We start from the raw sequence: 26,145 nt of genomic DNA, 5'->3' as shown, positions 1-26,145 counted from the left end.
TTTCGCTTTTGATGTTGTTTGATTGCGAGTCTAGCTCACAGCAGATAGTCAATTAATATTCCAGAAAACTTTTGTAACAAAGCAAGTAAAATTTATGAGATTGTCAAGTTGCGTGCTCGTTTGGCATTGATTTTTTTTATGCTGCCGTCGCCATGTATATAGTGGCCCGCAGTTGAAATGCAATAAAATTCAACCAAAGATGTTATATTGAAGTGAAAATTCTAATATATAAAAAAGGTTCACAGTGCAGAACCTACCAAGGTTGTTTGTGAACGCGAACCTCTCAATTTCTGAGGTTCACACACAGAACGCAAACGTGAACCTCACGTTCACACCATCCCTAAAGTTGGCAGGTTGTTTCCCGGAAGCTTCAACGACTCTATTTCTACATTCCTTTTCGATCATTCTTCTGTTCAGGTTTGGAGTACTGGACGGACCAGTAGCTGATACTGGAATTGATGCCGACATGATATCTCGCTCTAATTGTGTGTTTGAAATAAAATGAGGGCTTTTGTTTTTTTGTTTTTAATTAAGTGTCAGGAAATCAATAACGCTTGCACGCACGCACATGTTTGCGAGTGTTCGATGTCATTCAGTTTCGAGACGCGTCTCGGGCCTAGCATGCGTTGGCTCCTATCTATCTATGGCAGTGGTTCCCAACCTTTTTGTCTTCATTCCCCACTTCAGATTTATTCCATGCCTTCATTCCCCACCAGGACCGTAACAGCAATTTGTTAGGCCCGTCAAAAAAACGTTGGTCTTGGGCCCCGGAACCCTCTCAGCCCCGCTGAATCTGTACGCTTTTTCCCTGCAACTTATCAACTACATTGAGTCTACTGTTTAGCGCGTCGCCTTATTTCGACCAAACGTGCGAAGCGCGAAAAAATTTCATAATTCGTGTTTGAATCGGCCAATATGATCGGGAATTGCATATATTTTGGTATCAATTTTTTATCCCGTCTCTGCTCACGTAATCAGATTTACCGGTAGAGCTGAGTGAGGTGTGCTGGAAAAGGTAGGAGCACTCAATAAGAATTGAACATCTTCGAGCGGACCCGTTTGCATATTGACTTCGCTACAGTATGCTATTTCGTGACCTCTTATATATGCTGTGTCAAAAGATATGGAAATCGCCAAAACTAAAAGGCACACACGATTTCAAATTGGTATTGCCTTACTGGCAAATAATTTTTGAAAAAGTGGCATAAATTTAAAAAATATCTTAATTTATGTTAATTCACGAAATAATTTTGGGCCAATTCGAGATCGCCCCCCCCCCCAATTGGGGGGTTTGGGGTGCAGCAGTTACGGTCCTGTTCCCCACTACCCAGCGCTCTTGTCGTCACAGAGCAGCTATTTGCTGGTTTGAGTAGACAAGATACACGACCACACAAGTACGCAAAATCGCCTGTGACTGCAATATAAAACGTATTGTGAACCGATACCAGTAACGCTCATATTTTCGCGAAAGTGTTATTTCACGACAAACTAGTCGTGCTGGATGTGTTTGTGACGCCATGATTGGCCATCCGGAGTTGAAAATGAGGTTTTGTGAACAACACGCAATATAATTTTCGATGCATACATTCCAGAGCAGTTAACTATAACGGTAATTGCGTATGTCTCCGTGAATATGTGGACTGTCCTGTATATAATTTTGAACAAATGCGTCTATTCCCCACCAGAAACCATTGAATTCCCCACCAGTGGGGAATTCCCCACCGTTTGGGAACCACTGATCTATGGCTTGAAGACAATATGCCGTTAAGGGTATTCTGATCAGCGATTGTGATTAAAGAGTGACATCGCGAAACTGAATGACATCGAATACTCGCAAACATGTGCGTCCGTGCAGCAATGATATCTTTCGTGCCGTGCCTATTGTAGATGCGATTGTGTAGGACAGCGATAATATCGTGAGCACCAATCCAATGCAGATGCGATTCTTCTAGCCAGCGGAACTATAGGCTAGTTGAAGACACGATAAATCAGGCCAGCCATAATAGCCGATCGCGCGGCAACCAATGACCTCATTTTTCGATCTTCTCAGCAGGAGATCGCGTCGCGTTACATTGTGCATGTGCACATTGTGCACAGACATAATTGCTAATTGGCAACACGGTTCCCGCTAATTGGCCGCGCGCAACTCTGATAATACGACTTAATGAAGCTTACTAAAAAGTGTAAAACGCATCAGCAACGCAGTCTTTTATTCGGTTCACCGGCAGAATTATATCCGGATATCAGATAATGAAAAATCTGCAGTTAATCGGTTAACCGGTTAACCGTTATCCGGATAATCAAACCGTACATAGAAGTCTCGAACTTGGTTGGCTGCAACCTTTCCTTAGTGGATGCTGTAATTGCAAATTATTTTGGACAAGTACAGTTAAGACAACGGCGTTGATTGGAAAGAAAACACAGACTATTCGAATGATATTTACATTGGATCACCAGACATAATGGGTTGTTCGGTATATTTATAGACTAACATGTGAAATGTGCATATCCCTAATTGTAGTATTCATCTAAAATTCTTTTGTTGTCCACGTATTTTATCCGAAGTCCTCCAATTTATTGGCACCGGGACACTTTATAACTACCACATATCTTATGTCATCAAATATTCCCATAATATATCATCCATACATTTGGTTCAAGTCAATATACGACAATTCATTCCAATTGCTTTGGTATCTCCTTTGAAATCGACTTATATCCGAACAATGCTTCTTACTTTACAATACTTGCCGAAAATTTTGTACCGTTAGGTATGTGAGGCATTCAGATATCAATATATACTTCTCACACATACCGCATACCTTTAGATCTCGGAATGGATCCTCGAGTCGTCGTCATTACGTATGTCTATATACAGCAGGTCAACCTATACAGCTAAACAACAGAATGTGTATGCAATGATTCATTTCTGATATGAATACCTCGTCATAGTTGTAAGGCCATTTTGTATCAAACTGTAAAATTGCTATGTTGAAGGCGTAAGCGAAAACACCACTTTCAATCGAACCGAGCAATTTCTTTCGTCGCGGTATTATCAACATTCATGCTTATGTCTAAGGTTATTATGAACTTCATTTACAACAGGAATGTACAAATTGCAGATGCCTCGAAATAAATTCCGACTCATTGTATTTACCATTCATCCCCACGAAAAAAGTTTCTGGTTAAATTAATGGCGAATGAGTCTCCGTAAGCGGTTTCCCATTTCATCACGTCATGTCACGAACCGTATTCATCAACTTTCACCCACATGTTCATTGTTCACCTGTCAATGAAAGATGTTTGCCCACCTTTTACCAGATACTTCTTACCGCCCGCTATTATAAATAAAATCTATATAGCGATAAGGTGCATCATCTCATATTACTCCGAAATGTACAGAAAGGTATGCTTGATACACTGTTTACCGACTCTGTATACGTTTTCATACTTCTATAACGGCAATAGCTAATCCTCCACAGTAAAACTATATGCCAATAATATGTTGTACGAAAGCCGTAGCAAAGGTGAATCAGATTAGGGTAAGAGATATCCTTACTTGATGTTATAGAGAGATACGAATTTCTAATACGACACATGATACCGAATGATTTATTTACCGAATCACAGAAATATTACTGGTTGATTATTCGATTGAACGGCATGTCACTCACGAATATATCATACGTAGCCTAATGTATACATCCGCTTGAAAGAGTGTTATTAGGTTATTACTAAAGTCACCACGGCCAGTCATCGAATTCACGATATCAAGTGGAAGGGCTATATAAAGAGTTGTTCCAGGGGCAAAAAGCCGGGTAGCTAAGCCCCATTTCCCCCTTATACCTACCTACCTACTAACGTCACCGCGAACTTCTCATGAAATCGCTGCAAATCCCGTGCATTCCAACCACACGGGTTTTTCGAAATAAAATATTAGCTCAGACACGGGCAAAACAAGAGGTTTGCTTCTATTCAAGACAAGTGCGTAAACAAAAGATTGGCCTACGCTCTTGTATAAAGTCCCAGACAGAGGAGGTTAATAATTAAGTATTTCTACTTTGTACGATTACTCAAGTCGATTTTAGCTTGGCATTATGTTATCGGACTATTTCAACCTCCATTTAACCGAATTTTTAAGGCAAAACTACTTACATTTGAAACTTTAGATTTTGTAAAGTAGAAAGTAGCTTGAGGTTCTGGCTGGATCAGTTTCATGGGTTAATTTGACATGACAGCTGGGCGTAAAAGTCTCAATAACACAGGAACTGAATGCATTTTCTAAAATCGCACGGATTTGTAGTGTTGCCGGTCACTCTGAGTTCATCTCGAAGATGCACCCTGCAAGCGTGGCGAGTTGGCGTAGTGATAAAATCCACTGCTGCAAGTTAATCAGGTCTCCTCCTTGCCATCCGATCCGCGCTAGCGATGTCTTCAAAAAGCCTATAAGTAGGCCGTGCTACAAGTCCGCAGATACATAATCAAAATATAGACAATCGGCCTGGCGTTAATGACCATTTACGTCGACAAACACCATGAATAACACAAATAAACAAACATGCATTGTGCAATTTCGGATGTGGCCACCTCCATGCGAAACTAGTTATTTCAGTAGTTTTCATATCTCCATTTTGTACTTCTACTGGAGGTAATTTTGACTTGTCTTTGAAATCGCTTCTTCTTTTTATAATTGACTGGAAACTTACGATGTTACTTATACTAGCCTATTGCTCGACTAACAATCGCGTACTTTCGATAATCTCGATTAAGTCCCGCCACACATTCTAGACTATACTTTGCTAAAGGATCAGTGACTGTACCACGAGTACCTCAATGGAATACTAAAAACTGGCGTTAGAAGAGTAAACTACGCGCAAAGTTTAGGCGAGAGGGAAACGGCTGGATTCTTTAATTATAATGTCACACCTGAATGCCTGAATAACTTGCAGGGTGGTTTTTGTTATTCGCACTGCTTAATGCAGTTTGCACCCATATCACAGCGTCTATAGAAGGCATAACATGTTTATTATCCTTTGCATTTGAAGACAAATGAAGAATCATACCGATACTGTATCACGAAGAACAACTATGCTCGATATCTCGAGACGATGCAAAAAGTCACAACTACACTATTAGATTGAAAATATACACAATTGGTTTCGAGAAAGTCACATGATCAATCGCTGGGTTGAACATTTTCTGCATGAAGAATCGCAATAATCGCGAAATAAGATTTTCAAAGTGCATTGCATTGCGGACAACAACGTAATACTAACGCGAGACGCAATGCCGAAATATATTCAAAAGCATGAAATACGCAAATGAATGCGCGAAATAACAACGCTGAAGGATCGATTATATAATCAAAGTGATGTAACAGTCTTTGACAAAAGTCGGTGATGGTATTGCGTAAGTAGTTATATAGATCGCTCGCGAACGGCCATTGTGGCTTATGGGCGGGGTGGTGAGCGGCTGGGAAAGCGGGGGTGGTGAGCGGCTTTTATTTCTTATGGCGGGGGTGGTGAGCGGCTATTGCGTCTTATGGCGGGGGTGGTGAGCGGCTCTTATTTCTTATGGCGGGGGTCGTGAGCGGCTGGAAAACCGGGGGTGATGAGCGGCACTTATTTCTTATGGCGGGGGTGGTGAGCGGCACTTATTTCTTACGGCGGGGGTCGTGAGCGGCTGGAAAACCGGGGGTGGTGAGCGGCACTGATGTCTTATGGCGGGGGTCGCAAGCGGCTCTCGCCTTTTTTGCTATAGGTGGTGGCGGTGATTCGCCTGTCGTGTATTCTTACGGGCTCTGTGGTGATTCGCCATGTGTTCTTATGGGTGCGGTCGCATGCGGCTATTGCGTCTTATGGGTGTGGTCGTGATTCGTACTTTCGGGTATAGGCTGCGGCGGTGACTCGCATTGAAAACTCGAGGTCGTGATTCGTACTTTCGGGTATAGGCTCCGGTCGCATGATAGCGTTATGGAGATAGGGATCGGTCGCATGCTAACGTTTTCGGATATAGGCGGTGGCGGCAAGTCGTACTCTCGGGTATTTAGTTTGCCACAGAGCCGGCGTAGACGGCGATTCGAATATCAACAATAGTCGCGTTCGCAAACTAACACTTCAAAAAGATGTGAAATATTTGTAAAATCCTACGATCGCTCACAAGATACCACTTCCGGCATATCGATCTATCACTCAATACACAACCGAAGTTGAATTGTAATTGAATGCGTAAATTTATCACCTCGACATCAAAATTCGAAAACAACAACTTGATGCTTTATGTTCTCACTCTAATTTCATGATAAGTGTAATAAGTGCCGAATAACAGATACACCACCGGCGAGACTTGAATAGCAACAAATTGTCACTTATTTCCGACGGGGAAATTCACTAAACCGCAGTACATTGTGCGATTTTGAAAAACAGATGTTTGCGCTTGCGTTTTGATATGTGTGACCCACTAACTACGTCCGTTTTGCGAACACGGCTTGTTGTGAGGAATACGCAGCGCGTGCGACCTATATTTCGAATGACCTGTGCGCTGAATTATTTCTCGTCCAGCCGTGTGCTACTATCAATTATTATACTAATCCAGTCAGTGCGAAATAGTTTGCTAAATCTAAGAATTAGTCGCATGGTGTTACTTTAGTAATTAGTTTACCATAGAGCCGGCGTAGACGGTGATTCGAATACCGACAAATTTTCACTTATTTCTGACCCAACCCTAATCCTCTGTGAAGTTGACGCTTATTCAAAAAGGTGTGAAATAATTGTAAAATACTAATCCGAAACCGATTATTTTGACTTTGGTGTAGTGCACATTGAAATAGGATTGACAAACATGACTACCAACTTCCCCACAGTCCTGTTTCGATATTATACACACATTGATTTGAAACAAGTAATGAAATATTACAACTCTATTCACGGTCTGGCTTTCCTTTTGTCAAAGAGATATTTTACATCTTACCATACTCAAAAGAATTATTCACAACATTACCAATTGTTAAAAATCTAGTTTTCAATTACTTGATTATATCACTGCAACTCATGAATTTGAATTAATTCATCCTGGTTGTATTCGTATGCTCGGTCTTTTTTATTCAATTGTAAAGGTTGTTACTATTCTGAAGACAAAGTATTTACTAATCGATGCATATACGATTTGACTTGGACATATTATATTTTGAGTATACGAGATTTGAATGTCAGAACAATAACTGAGAATTAATTTATCACAATTAAATCCGTATATTACAGCGTAAAAGATATTGGAATGTCAACCACTCTAAGGTCATAGTTACTACCACATTATCTAATTCACCCGACCAACTCGTCATGATCATTCCTTAAATCAACACAAACATGACCACGGACTTGAGTTAACTACAAAACAGCATCAAGTTTTAAATCCACTTGTAGCTTACGACTTATTTGAATGCGGGTTATGTTTTGTTGTAATTGAGTGTACGGAAATTGTATTACGTTTCGACATCTTACCATCTTGCGATATTCAAAGAGTCAACCACAAAAACATTGTCAAGTAAATCCGTTACCCGACCAACCAAACAGTATCAGTATGAAAAACAGCCAAACATACACGAATCCATACAATCACTAAAACCTAAAATCCATAACAAGCTTGGTTGTATTCATATCCCTACGCATCTTTTTTTATTCAACTTGAAAAGTCGTTACTATTCTGTAAGATAAAGGAATTACCACGCGGTATATTCTGCAAGACAAACTAATTACTACTCGGTATATTTTGTAAGATAAAAGTAATTACTTCTCAGTATCGGCGACTTGAGATTAACATAATATGTTTGAGTATACGAGATTCGACAGTCTGACCACCGTAGTTGAGAATTCATTTCTTACAATCGAACACAGGTGTTATATCAAAATTATCATGATGTAAACATAAGGATTGACACATTGATTTGACATATGAGATTTTGTAATAGTTGATCATTACTTTATTATTAAATTATTTGCGTTAATTAGACCCCGCGTTGTGGTAAATGTTATGACAGCAACAAACTTTTCAGTACCAATGTTATTAACATATTAAGCTGCAAAACTATGTGTGTCTGAAATGTTCTCGATAGGAAAATTACTCCACCTTGGTAAAAATCACTCTGCGTATCGCGGATATCAGAAAATATTTCCAGTACCCAAGACTAAAGATGAAACAACAATATCGGTATTATTACATTCAACACCCGATGCAAAATGCTTTATTGGTCAAATTCACAACGGGTAATTGAAACGACTATGTGTAGAGTATATCACAATGACACGGCGTTACTATTGAATCCAACAATTGATACGATTTATTATCGGGATTTGTGACAGCGCATTGAAACATACACAACTTACAGAGTGTGAAAATATCACTTTGGGTGTCGAGTACCGTTTGAAGCGTGCGACCAATACTCAATTACGTTCACACTCTCTAAGGCGTTGTGAAGTCTACAGATTTACACTTCAAGACTTTGATCAACACAAAAACAATTTGGAGTATCTCCATTGTGTTTATTACAAAGTATTTGACACAGACAAAATATTGAACGAAGGCCCGCCACTTGGTTTCATTACAAGGTGAGTGAAAATTGTTTTCTGTTGGTCAGGTATGATTTGCATTTAGAAAAACGATATACGCCGATTAAGTGACGCTGTTTAATATCATAATCCGATGAGTGAGTGAAATTTCCTTATGGTTTGATTTAGCGGGTTAATTACCTGCGATTCAATCACATACAAGCAAGATCTTTTACGGGCTGAGTATTGTGACAACATTTACTTTGACGAATGACAATGAGGGAAATTTCCGATTTCTTTGGTCGTGAGCGTTCTACAAATATTTCTGGCGTACATTTAGCAAGCAACCTACAATATTCTTTTGTTATGGTAATGACTTTCGCAAGTTTGGTTTTATGATTACAATTACTTATTCAAATGATAATTTATGATCACTAACAACGATACAAACACATTTTGTAGATTTCAGTGTAGCGCCTATTGCGATTTTGTTAATGCTATGAGTTTTGTGTATTACTCAAGTCTAGTAGAATAGGATGTATCCAGTAAAGATACTCCAAATTGTTTTTGTGTTGATCAAAGTCTTGAAGTGTAAATCTGTAGACTTCACAACGCCTTAGAGAGTGTGAACGTAATTGAGTATTGGTCGCACGCTTCAAACGGTACTCGACACCCAAAGTGATATTTTCACACTCTGTAAGTTGTGTATGTTTCAATGCGCTGTCACAAATCCCGATAATAAATCGTATCAATTGTTGGATTCAATAGTAACGCCGTGTCATTGTGATATACTCTACACATAGTCGTTTCAATTACCCGTTGTGAGTTTGACCAATAAAGCATTTTGCATCGGGTGTTGAATGTAATAATACCGATATTGTTGTTTCATCTTTAGTCTTGGGTACTGGAAATATTTTCTGATATCCGCGATACGCAGAGTGATTTTTACCAAGGTGGAGTAATTTTCCTATCGAGAACATTTCAGACACACACAGTTTTGCAGCTTAATATGTTAATAACATTGGTACTGAAAAGTTTGTTGCTGTCATAACATTTACCACAACGCGGGGTCTAATTAACGCAAATAATTTAATAATAAAGTAATGATCAACTATTACAAAATCTCATATGTCAAATCAATGTGTCAATCCTTATGTTTACATCATGATAATTTTGATATAACACCTGTGTTCGATTGTAAGAAATGAATTCTCAACTACGGTGGTCAGACTGTCGAATCTCGTATACTCAAACATATTATGTTAATCTCAAGTCGCCGATACTGAGAAGTAATTACTTTTATCTTACAAAATATACCGAGTAGTAATTAGTTTGTCTTGCAGAATATACCGCGTGGTAATTCCTTTATCTTACAGAATAGTAACGACTTTTCAAGTTGAATAAAAAAAGATGCGTAGGGATATGAATACAACCAAGCTTGTTATGGATTTTAGGTTTTAGTGATTGTATGGATTCGTGTATGTTTGGCTGTTTTTCATACTGATACTGTTTGGTTGGTCGGGTAACGGATTTACTTGACAATGTTTTTGTGGTTGACTCTTTGAATATCGCAAGATGGTAAGATGTCGAAACGTAATACAATTTCCGTACACTCAATTACAACAAAACATAACCCGCATTCAAATAAGTCGTAAGCTACAAGTGGATTTAAAACTTGATGCTGTTTTGTAGTTAACTCAAGTCCGTGGTCATGTTTGTGTTGATTTAAGGAATGATCATGACGAGTTGGTCGGGTGAATTAGATAATGTGGTAGTAACTATGACCTTAGAGTGGTTGACATTCCAATATCTTTTACGCTGTAATATACGGATTTAATTGTGATAAATTAATTCTCAGTTATTGTTCTGACATTCAAATCTCGTATACTCAAAATATAATATGTCCAAGTCAAATCGTATATGCATCGATTAGTAAATACTTTGTCTTCAGAATAGTAACAACCTTTACAATTGAATAAAAAAGACCGAGCATACGAATACAACCAGGATGAATTAATTCAAATTCATGAGTTGCAGTGATATAATCAAGTAATTGAAAACTAGATTTTTAACAATTGGTAATGTTGTGAATAATTCTTTTGAGTATGGTAAGATGTAAAATATCTCTTTGACAAAAGGAAAGCCAGACCGTGAATAGAGTTGTAATATTTCATTACTTGTTTCAAATCAATGTGTGTATAATATCGAAACAGGACTGTGGGGAAGTTGGTAGTCATGTTTGTCAATCCTATTTCAATGTGCACTACACCAAAGTCAAAATAATCGGTTTCGGATTAGTATTTTACAATTATTTCACACCTTTTTGAATAAGCGTCAACTTCACAGAGGATTAGGGTTGGGTCAGAAATAAGTGAAAATTTGTCGGTATTCGAATCACCGTCTACGCCTGCTCTATGGTAAACTAATTACTAAAGTAACACCATGCGACTAATTCTTAGATTTAGCAAACTATTTCGCACTGACTGGATTAGTATAATAATTGATAGTAGCACACGGCTGGACGAGAAATAATTCAGCGCACAGGTCATTCGAAATATAGGTCGCACGCGCTGCGTATTCCTCACAACAAGCCGTGTTCGCAAAACGGACGTAGTTAGTGGGTCACACATATCAAAACGCAAGCGCAAACATCTGTTTTTCAAAATCGCACAATGTACTGCGGTTTAGTGAATTTCCCCGTCGGAAATAAGTGACAATTTGTTGCTATTCAAGTCTCGCCGGTGGTGTATCTGTTATTCGGCACTTATTACACTTATCATGAAATTAGAGTGAGAACATAAAGCATCAAGTTGTTGTTTTCGAATTTTGATGTCGAGGTGATAAATTTACGCATTCAATTACAATTCAACTTCGGTTGTGTATTGAGTGATAGATCGATATGCCGGAAGTGGTATCTTGTGAGCGATCGTAGGATTTTACAAATATTTCACATCTTTTTGAAGTGTTAGTTTGCGAACGCGACTATTGTTGATATTCGAATCGCCGTCTACGCCGGCTCTGTGGCAAACTAAATACCCGAGAGTACGACTTGCCGCCACCGCCTATATCCGAAAACGTTAGCATGCGACCGATCCCTATCTCCATAACGCTATCATGCGACCGGAGCCTATACCCGAAAGTACGAATCACGACCTCGAGTTTTCAATGCGAGTCACCGCCGCAGCCTATACCCGAAAGTACGAATCACGACCACACCCATAAGACGCAATAGCCGCATGCGACCGCACCCATAAGAACACATGGCGAATCACCACAGAGCCCGTAAGAATACACGACAGGCGAATCACCGCCACCACCTATAGCAAAAAAGGCGAGAGCCGCTTGCGACCCCCGCCATAAGACATCAGTGCCGCTCACCACCCCCGGTTTTCCAGCCGCTCACGACCCCCGCCGTAAGAAATAAGTGCCGCTCACCACCCCCGCCATAAGAAATAAGTGCCGCTCATCACCCCCGGTTTTCCAGCCGCTCACGACCCCCGCCATAAGAAATAAGAGCCGCTCACCACCCCCGCCATAAGACGCAATAGCCGCTCACCACCCCCGCCATAAGAAATAAAAGCCGCTCACCACCCCCGCTTTCCCAGCCGCTCACCACCCCGCCCATAAGCCACAATGGCCGTTCGCGAGCGATCTATATAACTACTTACGCAATACCATCACCGACTTTTGTCAAAGACTGTTACATCACTTTGATTATATAATCGATCCTTCAGCGTTGTTATTTCGCGCATTCATTTGCGTATTTCATGCTTTTGAATATATTTCGGCATTGCGTCTCGCGTTAGTATTACGTTGTTGTCCGCAATGCAATGCACTTTGAAAATCTTATTTCGCGATTATTGCGATTCTTCATGCAGAAAATGTTCAACCCAGCGATTGATCATGTGACTTTCTCGAAACCAATTGTGTATATTTTCAATCTAATAGTGTAGTTGTGACTTTTTGCATCGTCTCGAGATATCGAGCATAGTTGTTCTTCGTGATACAGTATCGGTATGATTCTTCATTTGTCTTCAAATGCAAAGGATAATAAACATGTTATGCCTTCTATAGACGCTGTGATATGGGTGCAAACTGCATTAAGCAGTGCGAATAACAAAAACCACCCTGCAAGTTATTCAGGCATTCAGGTGTGACATTATAATTAAAGAATCCAGCCGTTTCCCTCTCGCCTAAACTTTGCGCGTAGTTTACTCTTCTAACGCCAGTTTTTAGTATTCCATTGAGGTACTCGTGGTACAGTCACTGATCCTTTAGCAAAGTATAGTCTAGAATGTGTGGCGGGACTTAATCGAGATTATCGAAAGTACGCGATTGTTAGTCGAGCAATAGGCTAGTATAAGTAACATCGTAAGTTTCCAGTCAATTATAAAAAGAAGAAGCGATTTCAAAGACAAGTCAAAATTACCTTCAGTAGAAGTACAAAATGGAGATATGAAAACTACTGAAATAACTAGTTTCGCATGGAGGTGGCCACATCCGAAATTGCACAATGCATGTTTGTTTATTTGTGTTATTCATGGTGTTTGTCGACGTAAATGGTCATTAACGCCAGGCCGATTGTCTATATTTTGATTATGTATCTGCGGACTTGTAGCACGGCCTACTTATAGGCTTTTTGAAGACATCGCTAGCGCGGATCGGATGGCAAGGAGGAGACCTGATTAACTTGCAGCAGTGGATTTTATCACTACGCCAACTCGCCACGCTTGCAGGGTGCATCTTCGAGATGAACTCAGAGTGACCGGCAACACTACAAATCCGTGCGATTTTAGAAAATGCATTCAGTTCCTGTGTTATTGAGACTTTTACGCCCAGCTGTCATGTCAAATTAACCCATGAAACTGATCCAGCCAGAACCTCAAGCTACTTTCTACTTTACAAAATCTAAAGTTTCAAATGTAAGTAGTTTTGCCTTAAAAATTCGGTTAAATGGAGGTTGAAATAGTCCGATAACATAATGCCAAGCTAAAATCGACTTGAGTAATCGTACAAAGTAGAAATACTTAATTATTAACCTCCTCTGTCTGGGACTTTATACAAGAGCGTAGGCCAATCTTTTGTTTACGCACTTGTCTTGAATAGAAGCAAACCTCTTGTTTTGCCCGTGTCTGAGCTAATATTTTATTTCGAAAAACCCGTGTGGTTGGAATGCACGGGATTTGCAGCGATTTCATGAGAAGTTCGCGGTGACGTTAGTAGGTAGGTAGGTATAAGGGGGAAATGGGGCTTAGCTACCCGGCTTTTTGCCCCTGGAACAACTCTTTATATAGCCCTTCCACTTGATATCGTGAATTCGATGACTGGCCGTGGTGACTTTAGTAATAACCTAATAACACTCTTTCAAGCGGATGTATACATTAGGCTACGTATGATATATTCGTGAGTGACATGCCGTTCAATCGAATAATCAACCAGTAATATTTCTGTGATTCGGTAAATAAATCATTCGGTATCATGTGTCGTATTAGAAATTCGTATCTCTCTATAACATCAAGTAAGGATATCTCTTACCCTAATCTGATTCACCTTTGCTACGGCTTTCGTACAACATATTATTGGCATATAGTTTTACTGTGGAGGATTAGCTATTGCCGTTATAGAAGTATGAAAACGTATACAGAGTCGGTAAACAGTGTATCAAGCATACCTTTCTGTACATTTCGGAGTAATATGAGATGATGCACCTTATCGCTATATAGATTTTATTTATAATAGCGGGCGGTAAGAAGTATCTGGTAAAAGGTGGGCAAACATCTTTCATTGACAGGTGAACAATGAACATGTGGGTGAAAGTTGATGAATACGGTTCGTGACATGACGTGATGAAATGGGAAACCGCTTACGGAGACTCATTCGCCATTAATTTAACCAGAAACTTTTTTCGTGGGGATGAATGGTAAATACAATGAGTCGGAATTTATTTCGAGGCATCTGCAATTTGTACATTCCTGTTGTAAATGAAGTTCATAATAACCTTAGACATAAGCATGAATGTTGATAATACCGCGACGAAAGAAATTGCTCGGTTCGATTGAAAGTGGTGTTTTCGCTTACGCCTTCAACATAGCAATTTTACAGTTTGATACAAAATGGCCTTACAACTATGACGAGGTATTCATATCAGAAATGAATCATTGCATACACATTCTGTTGTTTAGCTGTATAGGTTGACCTGCTGTATATAGACATACGTAATGACGACGACTCGAGGATCCATTCCGAGATCTAAAGGTATGCGGTATGTGTGAGAAGTATATATTGATATCTGAATGCCTCACATACCTAACGGTACAAAATTTTCGGCAAGTATTGTAAAGTAAGAAGCATTGTTCGGATATAAGTCGATTTCAAAGGAGATACCAAAGCAATTGGAATGAATTGTCGTATATTGACTTGAACCAAATGTATGGATGATATATTATGGGAATATTTGATGACATAAGATATGTGGTAGTTATAAAGTGTCCCGGTGCCAATAAATTGGAGGACTTCGGATAAAATACGTGGACAACAAAAGAATTTTAGATGAATACTACAATTAGGGATATGCACATTTCACATGTTAGTCTATAAATATACCGAACAACCCATTATGTCTGGTGATCCAATGTAAATATCATTCGAATAGTCTGTGTTTTCTTTCCAATCAACGCCGTTGTCTTAACTGTACTTGTCCAAAATAATTTGCAATTACAGCATCCACTAAGGAAAGGTTGCAGCCAACCAAGTTCGAGACTTCTATGTACGGTTTGATTATCCGGATAACGGTTAACCGGTTAACCGATTAACTGCAGATTTTTCATTATCTGATATCCGGATATAATTCTGCCGGTGAACCGAATAAAAGACTGCGTTGCTGATGCGTTTTACACTTTTTAGTAAGCTTCATTAAGTCGTATTATCAGAGTTGCGCGCGGCCAATTAGCGGGAACCGTGTTGCCAATTAGCAATTATGTCTGTGCACAATGTGCACATGCACAATGTAACGCGACGCGATCTCCTGCTGAGAAGATCGAAAAATGAGGTCATTGGTTGCCGCGCGATCGGCTATTATGGCTGGCCTGATTTATCGTGTCTTCAACTAGCCTATAGTTCCGCTGGCTAGAAGAATCGCATCTGCATTGGATTGGTGCTCACGATATTATCGCTGTCCTACACAATCGCATCTACAATAGGCACGGCACGAAAGATATCATTGCTGCACGGACGCACATGTTTGCGAGTATTCGATGTCATTCAGTTTCGCGATGTCACTCTTTAATCACAATCGCTGATCAGAATACCCTTAACGGCATATTGTCTTCAAGCCATAGATAGATAGGAGCCAACGCATGCTAGGCCCGAGACGCGTCTCGAAACTGAATGACATCGAACACTCGCAAACATGTGCGTGCGTGCAAGCGTTATTGATTTCCTGACACTTAATTAAAAACAAAAAACAAAAGCCCTCATTTTATTTCAAACACACAATTAGAGCGAGATATCATGTCGGCATCAATTCCAGTATCAGCTACTGGTCCGTCCAGTACTCCAAACCTGAACAGAAGAATGATCGAAAAGGAATGTAGAAATAGAGTCGTTGAAGCTTCCGGGAAACAACCTGCCAACTTTAGGGATGGTGTGAACGTGAGGTTCACGTTTGCGTTCTGTGTGTGAACCTCAGAAATTGAGAGGTTCGCGTTCACAAACAACCTTGGTAGGTTCTGCACTGTGAACCTTTTTTATATATTAGAATTTTCACTTCAATATAACATCTTTGGTTGAATTTTATTGCATTTCAACTGCGGGCCACTATATACATGGCGACGGCAGCATAAAAAAATCAATGCCAAACGAGCACGCAACTTGACAATCTCATAAATTTTACTTGCTTTGTTACAAAAGTTTTCTGGAATATTAATTGACTATCTGCTGTGAGCTAGACTCGCAATCAAACAACATCAAAAGCGAAATACACTACATGTATAGCTGTAGGTAGTCAGCGAATGATGCTTACTCAACCAATCCATGAAGTTGATATCGTTGACTGATGTAAAAAATCTAGCAGACGTACGTGGTCAATCTTGATTTCATATGTTTATTGTAGGCTACCATAAAACCCAAATCCGTGCCATTGGGTTGTTGGCTACCGCTGTATAACTTGTTAGAGGGGTAGTATCGTTAGCAAGTATAGAAACCCGTTTTACACTCTGCTCAATATCAACGTAGCAATACTCAAACTCCGAATACAGTGTCCGGTCTTGCCTTGACCGTTAAGGCGTATCCTTATATTCCCTTGCAAGACCTCGTCGGAATTGTCGGCAAAGCAACGAAAGATATTAATTTTATGGGATGATTATATAATTTGATAGCTCCAGTTGATACATTTGGCGTAGTTCAAAACGTCAATATGTGCTGCAGTATTGTGGCAATATGTGGCCCTAGTCGTCGCTAGGTAGTATCGTGTACATTAATATGGGTCATCACTTCACTGAAATATAGGGTTCGAATTCGCGATATGACGTCACGTGACGTCATGAGGCTCACGTTCGCGTTCACACAGAACCTTTCAAAAAGGTTCGCATTCACGCGAACCTGAACCTTTCAAAGGTTCAAACCATATCTACCGACTCTCTACGAAGCGCTGGTTACTATTCAGCCCTCTTCTGTGGAAGCAGAAAGTGGATTCAATGCATGTGGACTATTTGTTACAAAACTCCGGTCCCGGCCACAGGATGGCACAATCGATGCATTGTGCTTTATAAGGAGGGCGTTGCAGAAGCATTTTATGTCACCATGTAGCGACAGAAATATAAACAGTTTGCAAATGCAGTTCCGACCTATTTTATTTAGTAATCACGCGGATACACCGGCGAAACTATAAATATGCATCTGTTCTAATAATACAATTGAGGGGTACCATGTATATGCCCCGGAAAGAAGGATCAGCAAGCAGGCTGTTTTTCTGTATTTCATAGCCACATAGGCCTATGATGCAACCTGTATATCTCAAGTTCGCAGCCAAATTTACTCGTAATCATGTTTAAACAGACTTTGTCCATGCCCCTAAATCAGTGATGTTAATTACTTTTGCAATATATTGCATCAGCGATTGGTTACGAATCTTGTCAAGGAATCCCTAAAGGTTTCGAGTCATAGCAAGCTGTAATCATTTTCCAGTGTTTCCATGATTTCCAATTCTCGCAAATACGTCGGATATCAAACAAATTCTAAAACCTTATCGACTTCCGCCTCTACAAGCATGAATGTTATAATGCATAAATAAATAGAATATTAATTTTGTGTAGTTGTTATGCGTAAAAAATTAATCCCTGCAGTCAGGTATGTGATTGATCCTTTCCCAGAAATTCACATCGACGAACGCTACCGATATTTACATATATTTGTTTCTCTTCGATGTCTTATAATTGCTTGAGCATGAGCACTTATTGCCTGAAACTTTCATTGTTATATTACTACCGTACGAGGCTATCATATACGTAGTGAAGTCACGGTGATGGATTATGCGCACATGGCTAAGGTTGCATTTAAAACAAACGGTGTTTTAAAACAAATGCCATTATTTTTTTTTACTTGAGTCAAATCTTTAGATAAGACCTATAGTATCAGCCTATACGGACGATTCGCACGATTCAACAGTTATAGCAACTAGATATGTATCATTGGTACGAAATGGATGTTCCGATAATGACCACCGACCGTAGAAAATGTAGTCCTGGTCAAAGATATTTTTAATGTGTTTGTGACAGAGGTCGGAAGCATTTTTCGTCGAAGGAGTCATATATACCCTATATTTCCAATTGTCCATGTCAATCCACCGTGACATCACAATTAAAGATTCGTGACGTCATGGCTAAACAAAAAACAAAAAATCATGTTTAAAACAAGGGCCATGTTTCAAACATGTTTGTTTTAAATCGATTTTTGTTTTAGATGCAACCATACACATGGGTAACTTAAGATACCGAGGAGTTTGCTGTTGTTTGGTATCCATGGTATTACTGTACGTGTACTTGTACATTGGTCTGATTGGGCTGATATTCTTTCTTCGAAATACTGAGCTGAATACCCATAAGAAGTATGCAAGATTCCACCTCGTTCATTTATAATGACGGTCTTATCATCTCATAGGGGGCTTCGGATCTGTTTGCCGTATGAATGATCTAGGTAAGATAGTTCGCCCTGCTTGCAGATGTTACCTAATATCGAAAACTACAGGCAATAAAATAGAATTTACAACTATATACGGTTGAACATGAGGCGGTATCCATTGTTTATTGAGTGCAAACCATTGCCAATCTTGATTCCCGTACAAATTATGAGATTGAGATCGAAATCTATTTGCGTCCTGAGGATGGCCGACGGCAAAGATCGGAATCTTTGTACATTCACCAAATAAAGCCTTAGAAATGATGAAAAACAATGATTTGCTCGAGTATATTTTGATACGGATACTGGAAACAAATCAATTACGGAATTTGTATCCGAGGCTTACACCAGCCGAACGGAAAAATGAGCTTTGAGTGAAAATTGAATTGAATTCTCAATGAAGAAAATTTTATTTAGACTTTGATGCAACCTGCAATAAAAAAAACGAATGTGTATCACTTCAGGATTTTCGCATGTTAACGCATGTTACTGGAAGTCACTGCATGCTATACCATAGTTGAGTTGAGTTGAGTTGAAGCAGTTCCGAAAGGTTGACTTGTTGAAAGATCGAAGAACACGCAAGTATGACTTGGAAAGTTCAAAATATGTAACTTTGATGCGACGACATGTAAAATAATGTCAGTTTTATGCATTTAAGACAATTCGTCGTTTCTGAGCACATCTATTCCATAGTGCTTTTATGACAAAAATCCTGCGCGTCAATCACCATTTCACACAAATGTCGCTCCCGTCAACGTACACCGCTTTTCGTTACACAATTTGGAATGGTTTCAAAGCATCCACAGAGAGAAGAAGACATCGAGACTACCATTCTCGATGAACAAATAAGTCGTAGTATACAAAGGGGTATATAATTTCAGTATTCGAAAATTATTGTATCGCCGTACTCGAATCGAATCTTTACAAATATAAATTATATTCGTAATCGATTACTCCAGTCGTTCCCAACCTTTTTCGACTCATCGCCCCCTTTTGAAGCTCCACACCGATCATAGCCCCCCAAATATTGGGAACCTGTAAACAACACTTCGTCAGCCCCCCCCCAAAAAAAACGTTGGCCTTTGACCTCATAGGGCAAGGGTCGGCAACCTGCGGCCCGCGGGCCGGATCCAGCCCGCCAAGCGACATAGTCCGGCCCGCGACATAATAATTAGTTATCACAAGAATACGGCCCGCCGTTTCATAATGAGTTCCAATCTGCAGTGCAGCACTGCATGACAAAATGCGGCATTGCTACGATATAATAGTAGCCTACATCGTGTTAGTCTATTCCTAAGCCATAAAACGAAGGTGGTTGAAGTAGGAGATGGAGATAGACTAGACTGGATCAGTGCTTATCAATCGGTTGTATCTCGCAACCGAAGGTGTTCCATACTTTTTTTAAGGGTTTACCACTCTAATGGGGTGTGACAATAAAGGTGTCCTTCCTTTGCTTCAAAAACGCTTGGAAGATCTCAGACGCAATGACGGAATCTCAAACTGTTCAATTATAGATAACTAGCCTCCGTATGTTAGTTAGCCTATCTATAGTTTAATTCTCCAGAAGGCATTTTGTGCCAAGACAACAAACCTGAATAGTGTTTTGGCCACAATGGTGAAAACTGTTAATATGATTTTTGTCTCATTAACTGAATCAGTTACGCCAGATATTACTAGAAGCAGAGAATCAATATGGCGATGTCATGTAGGCCAGGCCCCCGTCAGCCAGTGGGCTTTTTTTCGCTACATATCAGCTATACCCTATTTCATGTACTGTTGGGTGAGTCACCGTATTTCGCCTAAACGCGCGCAGCCCGACAAATTTATATAATTCATGTTTGAATCGGTCAATATAGTCGGGATTAGCATATATACTGCTATCAATTTTCATCGTCTTTCTGCTCACATAATCCGATGTACCGGTAGAGCTGAGTGTAGTGCGTTGGAAAAGGTAGGACCCCTAAATAATAATTCAACATCTTCGGCGGAATCGTTGTTATATTGAATTCGTTACATGATGTTATTTCGTGATTCCGATGTCTGCTATGTCAGAAGATATTGAAATCGTTAAAACGTACCAAACTAAAAGACGCACATGATTTCAAATTGGTATTTCTTTACTGGCAAATAATTTTTTCCTTGCGGGATAGCATTTGTCCTGTAGGGTTAAGGTCGCTGGGACAGGAATATTTGACGCCAGCGATTGAGGCGCCTATGAACAATTAAACATATCGAAGTTTTTGGTCAGCACAAGGACATTCCTTTTCGGCCAAGGTCTTATTGTTGCTGATCGTTCTGGCACACTTCTCGGAGTCGCATGTTACACGGTCTCTAACTTCATATGTCTTGGTGCGTCGTGGCGCAGTAATGACCGACGCCGAAGTCTCCCATTTCCATAAATCATACGTATTTTGTTGAGTGACGGGTACCCCAAGATCAAGATATTTGAAAATAATAAATCGCGCGCGGCGCTAATAATTTTTTCAAAAAGTTGCATGAATTTCTAAAAAGTTACTCTATAATTTAGGTTAATTCACGAAATAATTTGGGCCCCTTCGAGTTCGGGCCCCACCCCCAATTGGGGGGTTTGGGGTGCGGTAGTTACAGTCCCGACTCCAATATAGCCGTTTTAACTTGCCATCGCCCCCTTCGTTGTTTTCGCCCCCTATCGCCCCCTTCGTCCGCTCGTCCCCTTCTTCCGTTGATAATTTTTTCAAAAAATTGCATGAATTTCTAAAAAATTACTCTATAATTTAAGTTAAATCACGAAATAATTTGGGCCCCCCGCGAGTTCGGGCCCCCCACCCCCAATTTGGGGGTTTGGGGTGCGGTAGTTACAGTCCCGACTCCAATATAGCCGTTTTAACGTGCCATCGCCCCCTTCGTTATTTTCGCCCCCCTAGACCGCCAAATCGCCCGCGTTGGGAACCACTGTATTACTCGAAACATTGTCCCCGGACCTATAGTCACAAGGATGGTATTCGAGGCTTTTGCTCATTGTGTGCAGTATTTAAAATTATTCTGCATATGAAAACCAGAACACGAAAATCAAAGTTCGATGAAAATGATGCAGCTAGACTGACAATCAATATCAATTTATCATTGTTAGTAGCCTTTTATTTTGCAAGATTCAGTTCTATGTGATTCGTCGTTACCGTTGTTCCATCCGCGTGGAATTTAATAATCGTAAAAAGTGCCTAATTAGACTACGATTAATGAAATATGCCGGCTAATGATTTAGCTCCTTTGCGTCACTGTCACTAATTACGCGCTGTGGCGAAAGAACCGTCTAGCCTAGCTGGACATGCGAACAGCTGATGCGTCTGGATTGACATGACTGAATCGTCAACGTGTGGTGAAGCGAACCGCTAGTTTGCGTAAATGGTGAGATTTGTTCGTTGAAATACAGCGATATTCTACTTTTGAATCGGAGAAACCAAATTCTGATTAATATGAATCTTTCGAAAATGACAGTCCAACTGTAAATGATACATTTTACTGAAGTAAATTAGCGAAAGGATTCTTGTAATAACACTGGTTTCAATGCCCACGTTCAAATCCCATGGTATGGTCGTGTTTTGAAGCAGAAATGTTAGACTGACGCCAGACCGTTTCTTTATCCCCTGTCATATAGGCCTACTTCAATAGTATTTCAAATTAATATTGTTGGATATGACAGTCGTCATAACTCCGTGGTTATACCTCGATCCCGTCTCGCATACGAGAGGTCTCTGGTTCGGTTGTTCCTGGTCCTCTCCAAGAACCAACAACTATCAAGCCATCGTTACCGTAGATTTGCGGCGTGACAAGTATCTGAACTTCAGCCAAATCAGTGTACGAATCGCAATGCGAATCACCAAGCACTCATTCACTGTGGCAACCCTACATGCACGAGAAGCAGAAAGAATTAGAAACGCTTTAGAGGTAAATACATGAACTTCGTTGTTGGATATTGCGTAGAAACTATACAACTATGCGTTCGAATGAAAAAATAAAACAGAATATGATACATGGAATAAGTGGCATTGTGATTTTCAAATACATAACAGAGTTTCACTCCGCAATATGAAATCGCGTTCACATGTACATTCATTTGACTGCAGAACAAAGCAACGACCCCCCGCAATCACTAGTTGTTCCAACTCGCACGCTGGCATTGATATTTCCGACAATAGAAGCAAATCTTTCTTTTTACTGTAATAGAAAGAATGGCCACGTTAGCATAATGTCCAAACATACTTATCGCCTCGCTATACAAAGGTCACTGGCCTTACAATTCCAGCCGTACGTTGTACAGGTGCTGGACTTCACTTTTGACTTTAGTATGTCAACATTGAGGTTCGCATGTGTATTTGAGTTCAGCGTTTGGCATAAACATAGCGTTATATAACAGTGTTATATAACCGTTTGTGAGTCACGAAGAATGAAGGTGAATCATTGATGAAATGACCATATTATACAAACGATCGGGTACTGCTGTTATCATCACGGAATTGATTGAAGTTATATCGGGAATGATAGCTCTTTAATATCGATATGTAAACTGTTGTCGCGCTTTTCATTGTTGCATATCTCCAATTCGCCTTTTCACTGGGCAAGGGTGCCGCACCGGTAGATCACAAGAGCGGTACATATTGTGAAGTATTCCGGTCTCACATTGTTATCAATGTATGCTTTGCCATTGGTATGTTAAGTATGCGTAACGCTCCGACTAAACTGATAGTTTGGCAAACATATAGATAACGAATATGCACTTGTCCGCAAGATGTTTTTCTGGCTATAAAACGATTCGTGAAATAGGACTCTTTGGGGAAGTCTGTAGATAATTTGAAATTGGTTCGGATAGATTTAGATGAAGCAACGATATCTAACGAGTTCTTCTGCTAGTTTCGAGGACTATAACTGTATATGGTCCAGCGAAAATCACAGAGCATGATTAGATAATTCTCTCAGCATTTTCTCAATTAGAGTTAGGCTGTAATCATACCGTGACGCTTGAGAACTTGGCAGTTGTGCTTGTATTCAAAAAACCCAGGTCGGTGAACTTGAATTTTGCAGTACTTTCGACATGGCCTCCAAACTAAAAATGATATGATGCATTGAATGTACGAGACTTTGAATATATGTTTTACAATTACGAAATCATTCATGCAGTATAAATCTTTCGATTTCAGCAAGTTCCGAGCCATATTGATTGTTTATATTACGCGCCATCGAATAAAAATGTACTTTTGCTGTTTTAATAACATAATGACGTTTCTAGTGACTCGATTGCACGTTTTAATCCTCTTATATCTTAGTTTCTGGTTACAGTCCAGAGTACAGAGTGTAGAGCTATTCGAAATATAGTAATGCAGCTTTAGGGAAATCAATGAATGCTATACCATAATTTATGCCGGATAGAGCTGACTCAATTGACAATCTGTGCCGCCACTCAACTGATTACTGTCCTCGCCCTTCAAAAATCAGATAAACTTATATTTACCAATGAAAATTTGAGATCCCTTAGAGTACTTAAGGTCGGAGACTTCTTCCGGCAAAGCCGCCGTGACGGGCCACAAAAGAGCAATGTCAGCGTCCATCTTGAAAATCACTGGGTTAACCGAACTGATGATGTGTTGGAGCTCCATTCGGGTCTATCTGTACCAGCGATATTTGGGATATGATCAATCGAAGTTCATAGTTTTATCAAAAATATCACTCAAATGATTTCAAAATCACGCTGTCTTGTCAGTGAATTCCGTTCTATTGCTCAAACATAGTGGAGGAATGACATTAAAGCTCGAAATAATAAATTCATTAGTATGATCCCGAATCAGTTTATATCCATCCATTACTACCATTATTTTTCTACTGTTATCTAGTTATCTACTAATTTCACCAATACTTGCTAGGATTAGCCTACGTATTCTCTCAATTTTATCGTTCTCAGCAATACCGATCCTCGTTTTACTTTTGACAATTCTAAGTCAGATGTGATCGTATAACCAAACCTGACCAAACCTACCTGAATCTGATCCACAAATGAAGACGAATATCAATAACACCGACAACAAAATAACGGCCTTGGCCATGGCTCGACTTCTGTAAAGTTTACTGTCCGCTTGTTAGGAGAGATAGCCAGCGATTAAGGCATTTTGTTCGGCCGTTCTCTTTTTCCGATGTGGGTCGCGTTTCACAAAAAAATGTCGACTGTAGGCCTACCTTCGGTCTCGTTTTATGTTTAACTTTTACGCGTGAGCTTGTATTCGGGTTTCCCTGATCATATCAAATATGTTCCGAACGGTGTGCAACAGATGTGCTGTACAGAGAATGTGCCTTAATGACTCCATGCGCTCCCACGCCCGTGATTCTTGACCGTTTGGATATAGCTGATACTGTTCGAGCAATTGAGCATCCTATTGCTAAAATCACAATACGCCATGAAATGAATTTTTTGTTAAATAGTTTCCCAATAACACATGGGTTCGCATTTTTATGCAGCATGTATAATTGTATATGCGGGGTCTGCATGTGCAACAGAATTTTATAAAATGGTTGAATGTCTACAATCGGATGAGGTACTAATAATAACCTATCAAACAACGTAGAGATTTTGTATTTTAAGGCATTATATGGCATGGTATGGAACGAGAAATATCCGTATTCCATACTAGGCCAATCTTATCTATACCATAGTTAGAAAATTCCATACCATATTTCATGCATTGCCATACTTCCCTGGTGATAAATAGGCTACGAAGTCTCCACTGACACATGGAAGTCATTGGGTGTAAGGGGTGTGATGTTACTTGAGCCAATCTCGAATAATCGATTCCAGAAAGATTCAATTCAAGGCAAATGGTATAGAAGGATTTGCCTTTGTCTTTTGCAAAGTAAAATATGATGGACGGGCAACTAATATTTATTGATTCTTATTTACTTAATCGCGATAGTCTGTCATCACGAATATCATGATTTTCTTGGGAGTATTTTCTTTACTTTATCGGTGTGAGTTATTTCCATCGTATGTGAATCCACTAATACACAATTGAACAAAGGCGCAACCATATAATACCATCCGCAGTTAACAGCTTTTAGAAGATCATTTTTTAAAATAATGTTTAAACTATCCACACGGCACTCTTCGAGCTCTTGTCGTTATGGTGGGGAATTTGAAAGAGGCCACTTGATGATTCATTACAAAAACACTTAATGAAATGGAAAGCGAAGCACTAACCTCAGAATGAATTTTCAACAAAGGAATTTTCGAACGAATAAACCATTGGTGAAGGAGGATTATTCTATCACGCTGATCTGGAGGTAGATGGAAGTATATGAATTTTGATCGTGGCACCGCAATAAAGGGCTGCAAACTAGGGATGGTGTGAGCGTGAGGTTCACTTCGCATTCTGTGTGTGAACATCAAACGAACAAACGAACCTTGGTA

The 26,145-nt window shown here is 39.8% G+C and overlaps 1 protein-coding gene and 1 long non-coding RNA gene across 3 annotated transcripts in view; both read right to left on the bottom strand.

The window, feature by feature from the left end:
- The window catches only part of LOC145443550 (uncharacterized), a 63,606-nt gene extending 43,181 nt beyond the window's left edge, over positions 1 to 20,425 (bottom strand). Inside the window, exon 1 of the long non-coding RNA XR_013916468.1 lies at positions 19,397 to 20,425. This is a non-coding gene — a long non-coding RNA (uncharacterized LOC145443550). The remainder of the gene's footprint in view (positions 1 to 19,396) is intronic.
- Positions 20,426 to 22,633: 2,208 nt separating this feature from the next.
- Positions 22,634 to 25,373, bottom strand: LOC145443543 (uncharacterized). 2 transcript variants are annotated; one of them, XM_080321493.1, is made up of 4 exons: positions 24,724 to 25,373; positions 24,202 to 24,356; positions 23,704 to 23,796; positions 22,634 to 22,910 (listed from the first exon to the last, which is right to left on the bottom strand). In XM_080321493.1, the coding sequence occupies exons 2-4, from the start codon at positions 24,344 to 24,346 to the stop codon at positions 22,846 to 22,848; spliced, it is 303 nt and encodes a 100-aa protein (XP_080177619.1). In that variant the 5' UTR covers positions 24,347 to 24,356; positions 24,724 to 25,373; the 3' UTR covers positions 22,634 to 22,845. The 2 variants fall into 2 exon arrangements, with proteins under 2 accessions (XP_080177619.1, XP_080177620.1); XM_080321494.1 differs by lacking the exon at positions 24,202 to 24,356 and having other exon boundaries at positions 24,724 to 25,123.
- Positions 25,374 to 26,145: the final 772 nt, after the last annotated feature.

The sequence above is a fragment of the Botryllus schlosseri genome, chromosome 7 (genome assembly GCF_051294905.1).
Source record: "Botryllus schlosseri isolate E-star chromosome 7, Bs_hap1, whole genome shotgun sequence".
Classification (NCBI taxonomy): domain Eukaryota; kingdom Metazoa; phylum Chordata; class Ascidiacea; order Stolidobranchia; family Styelidae; genus Botryllus; species Botryllus schlosseri.
Note: the sequence above shows the minus strand (reverse complement) of the source record. Positions and strands in the feature narration are given on the sequence as shown.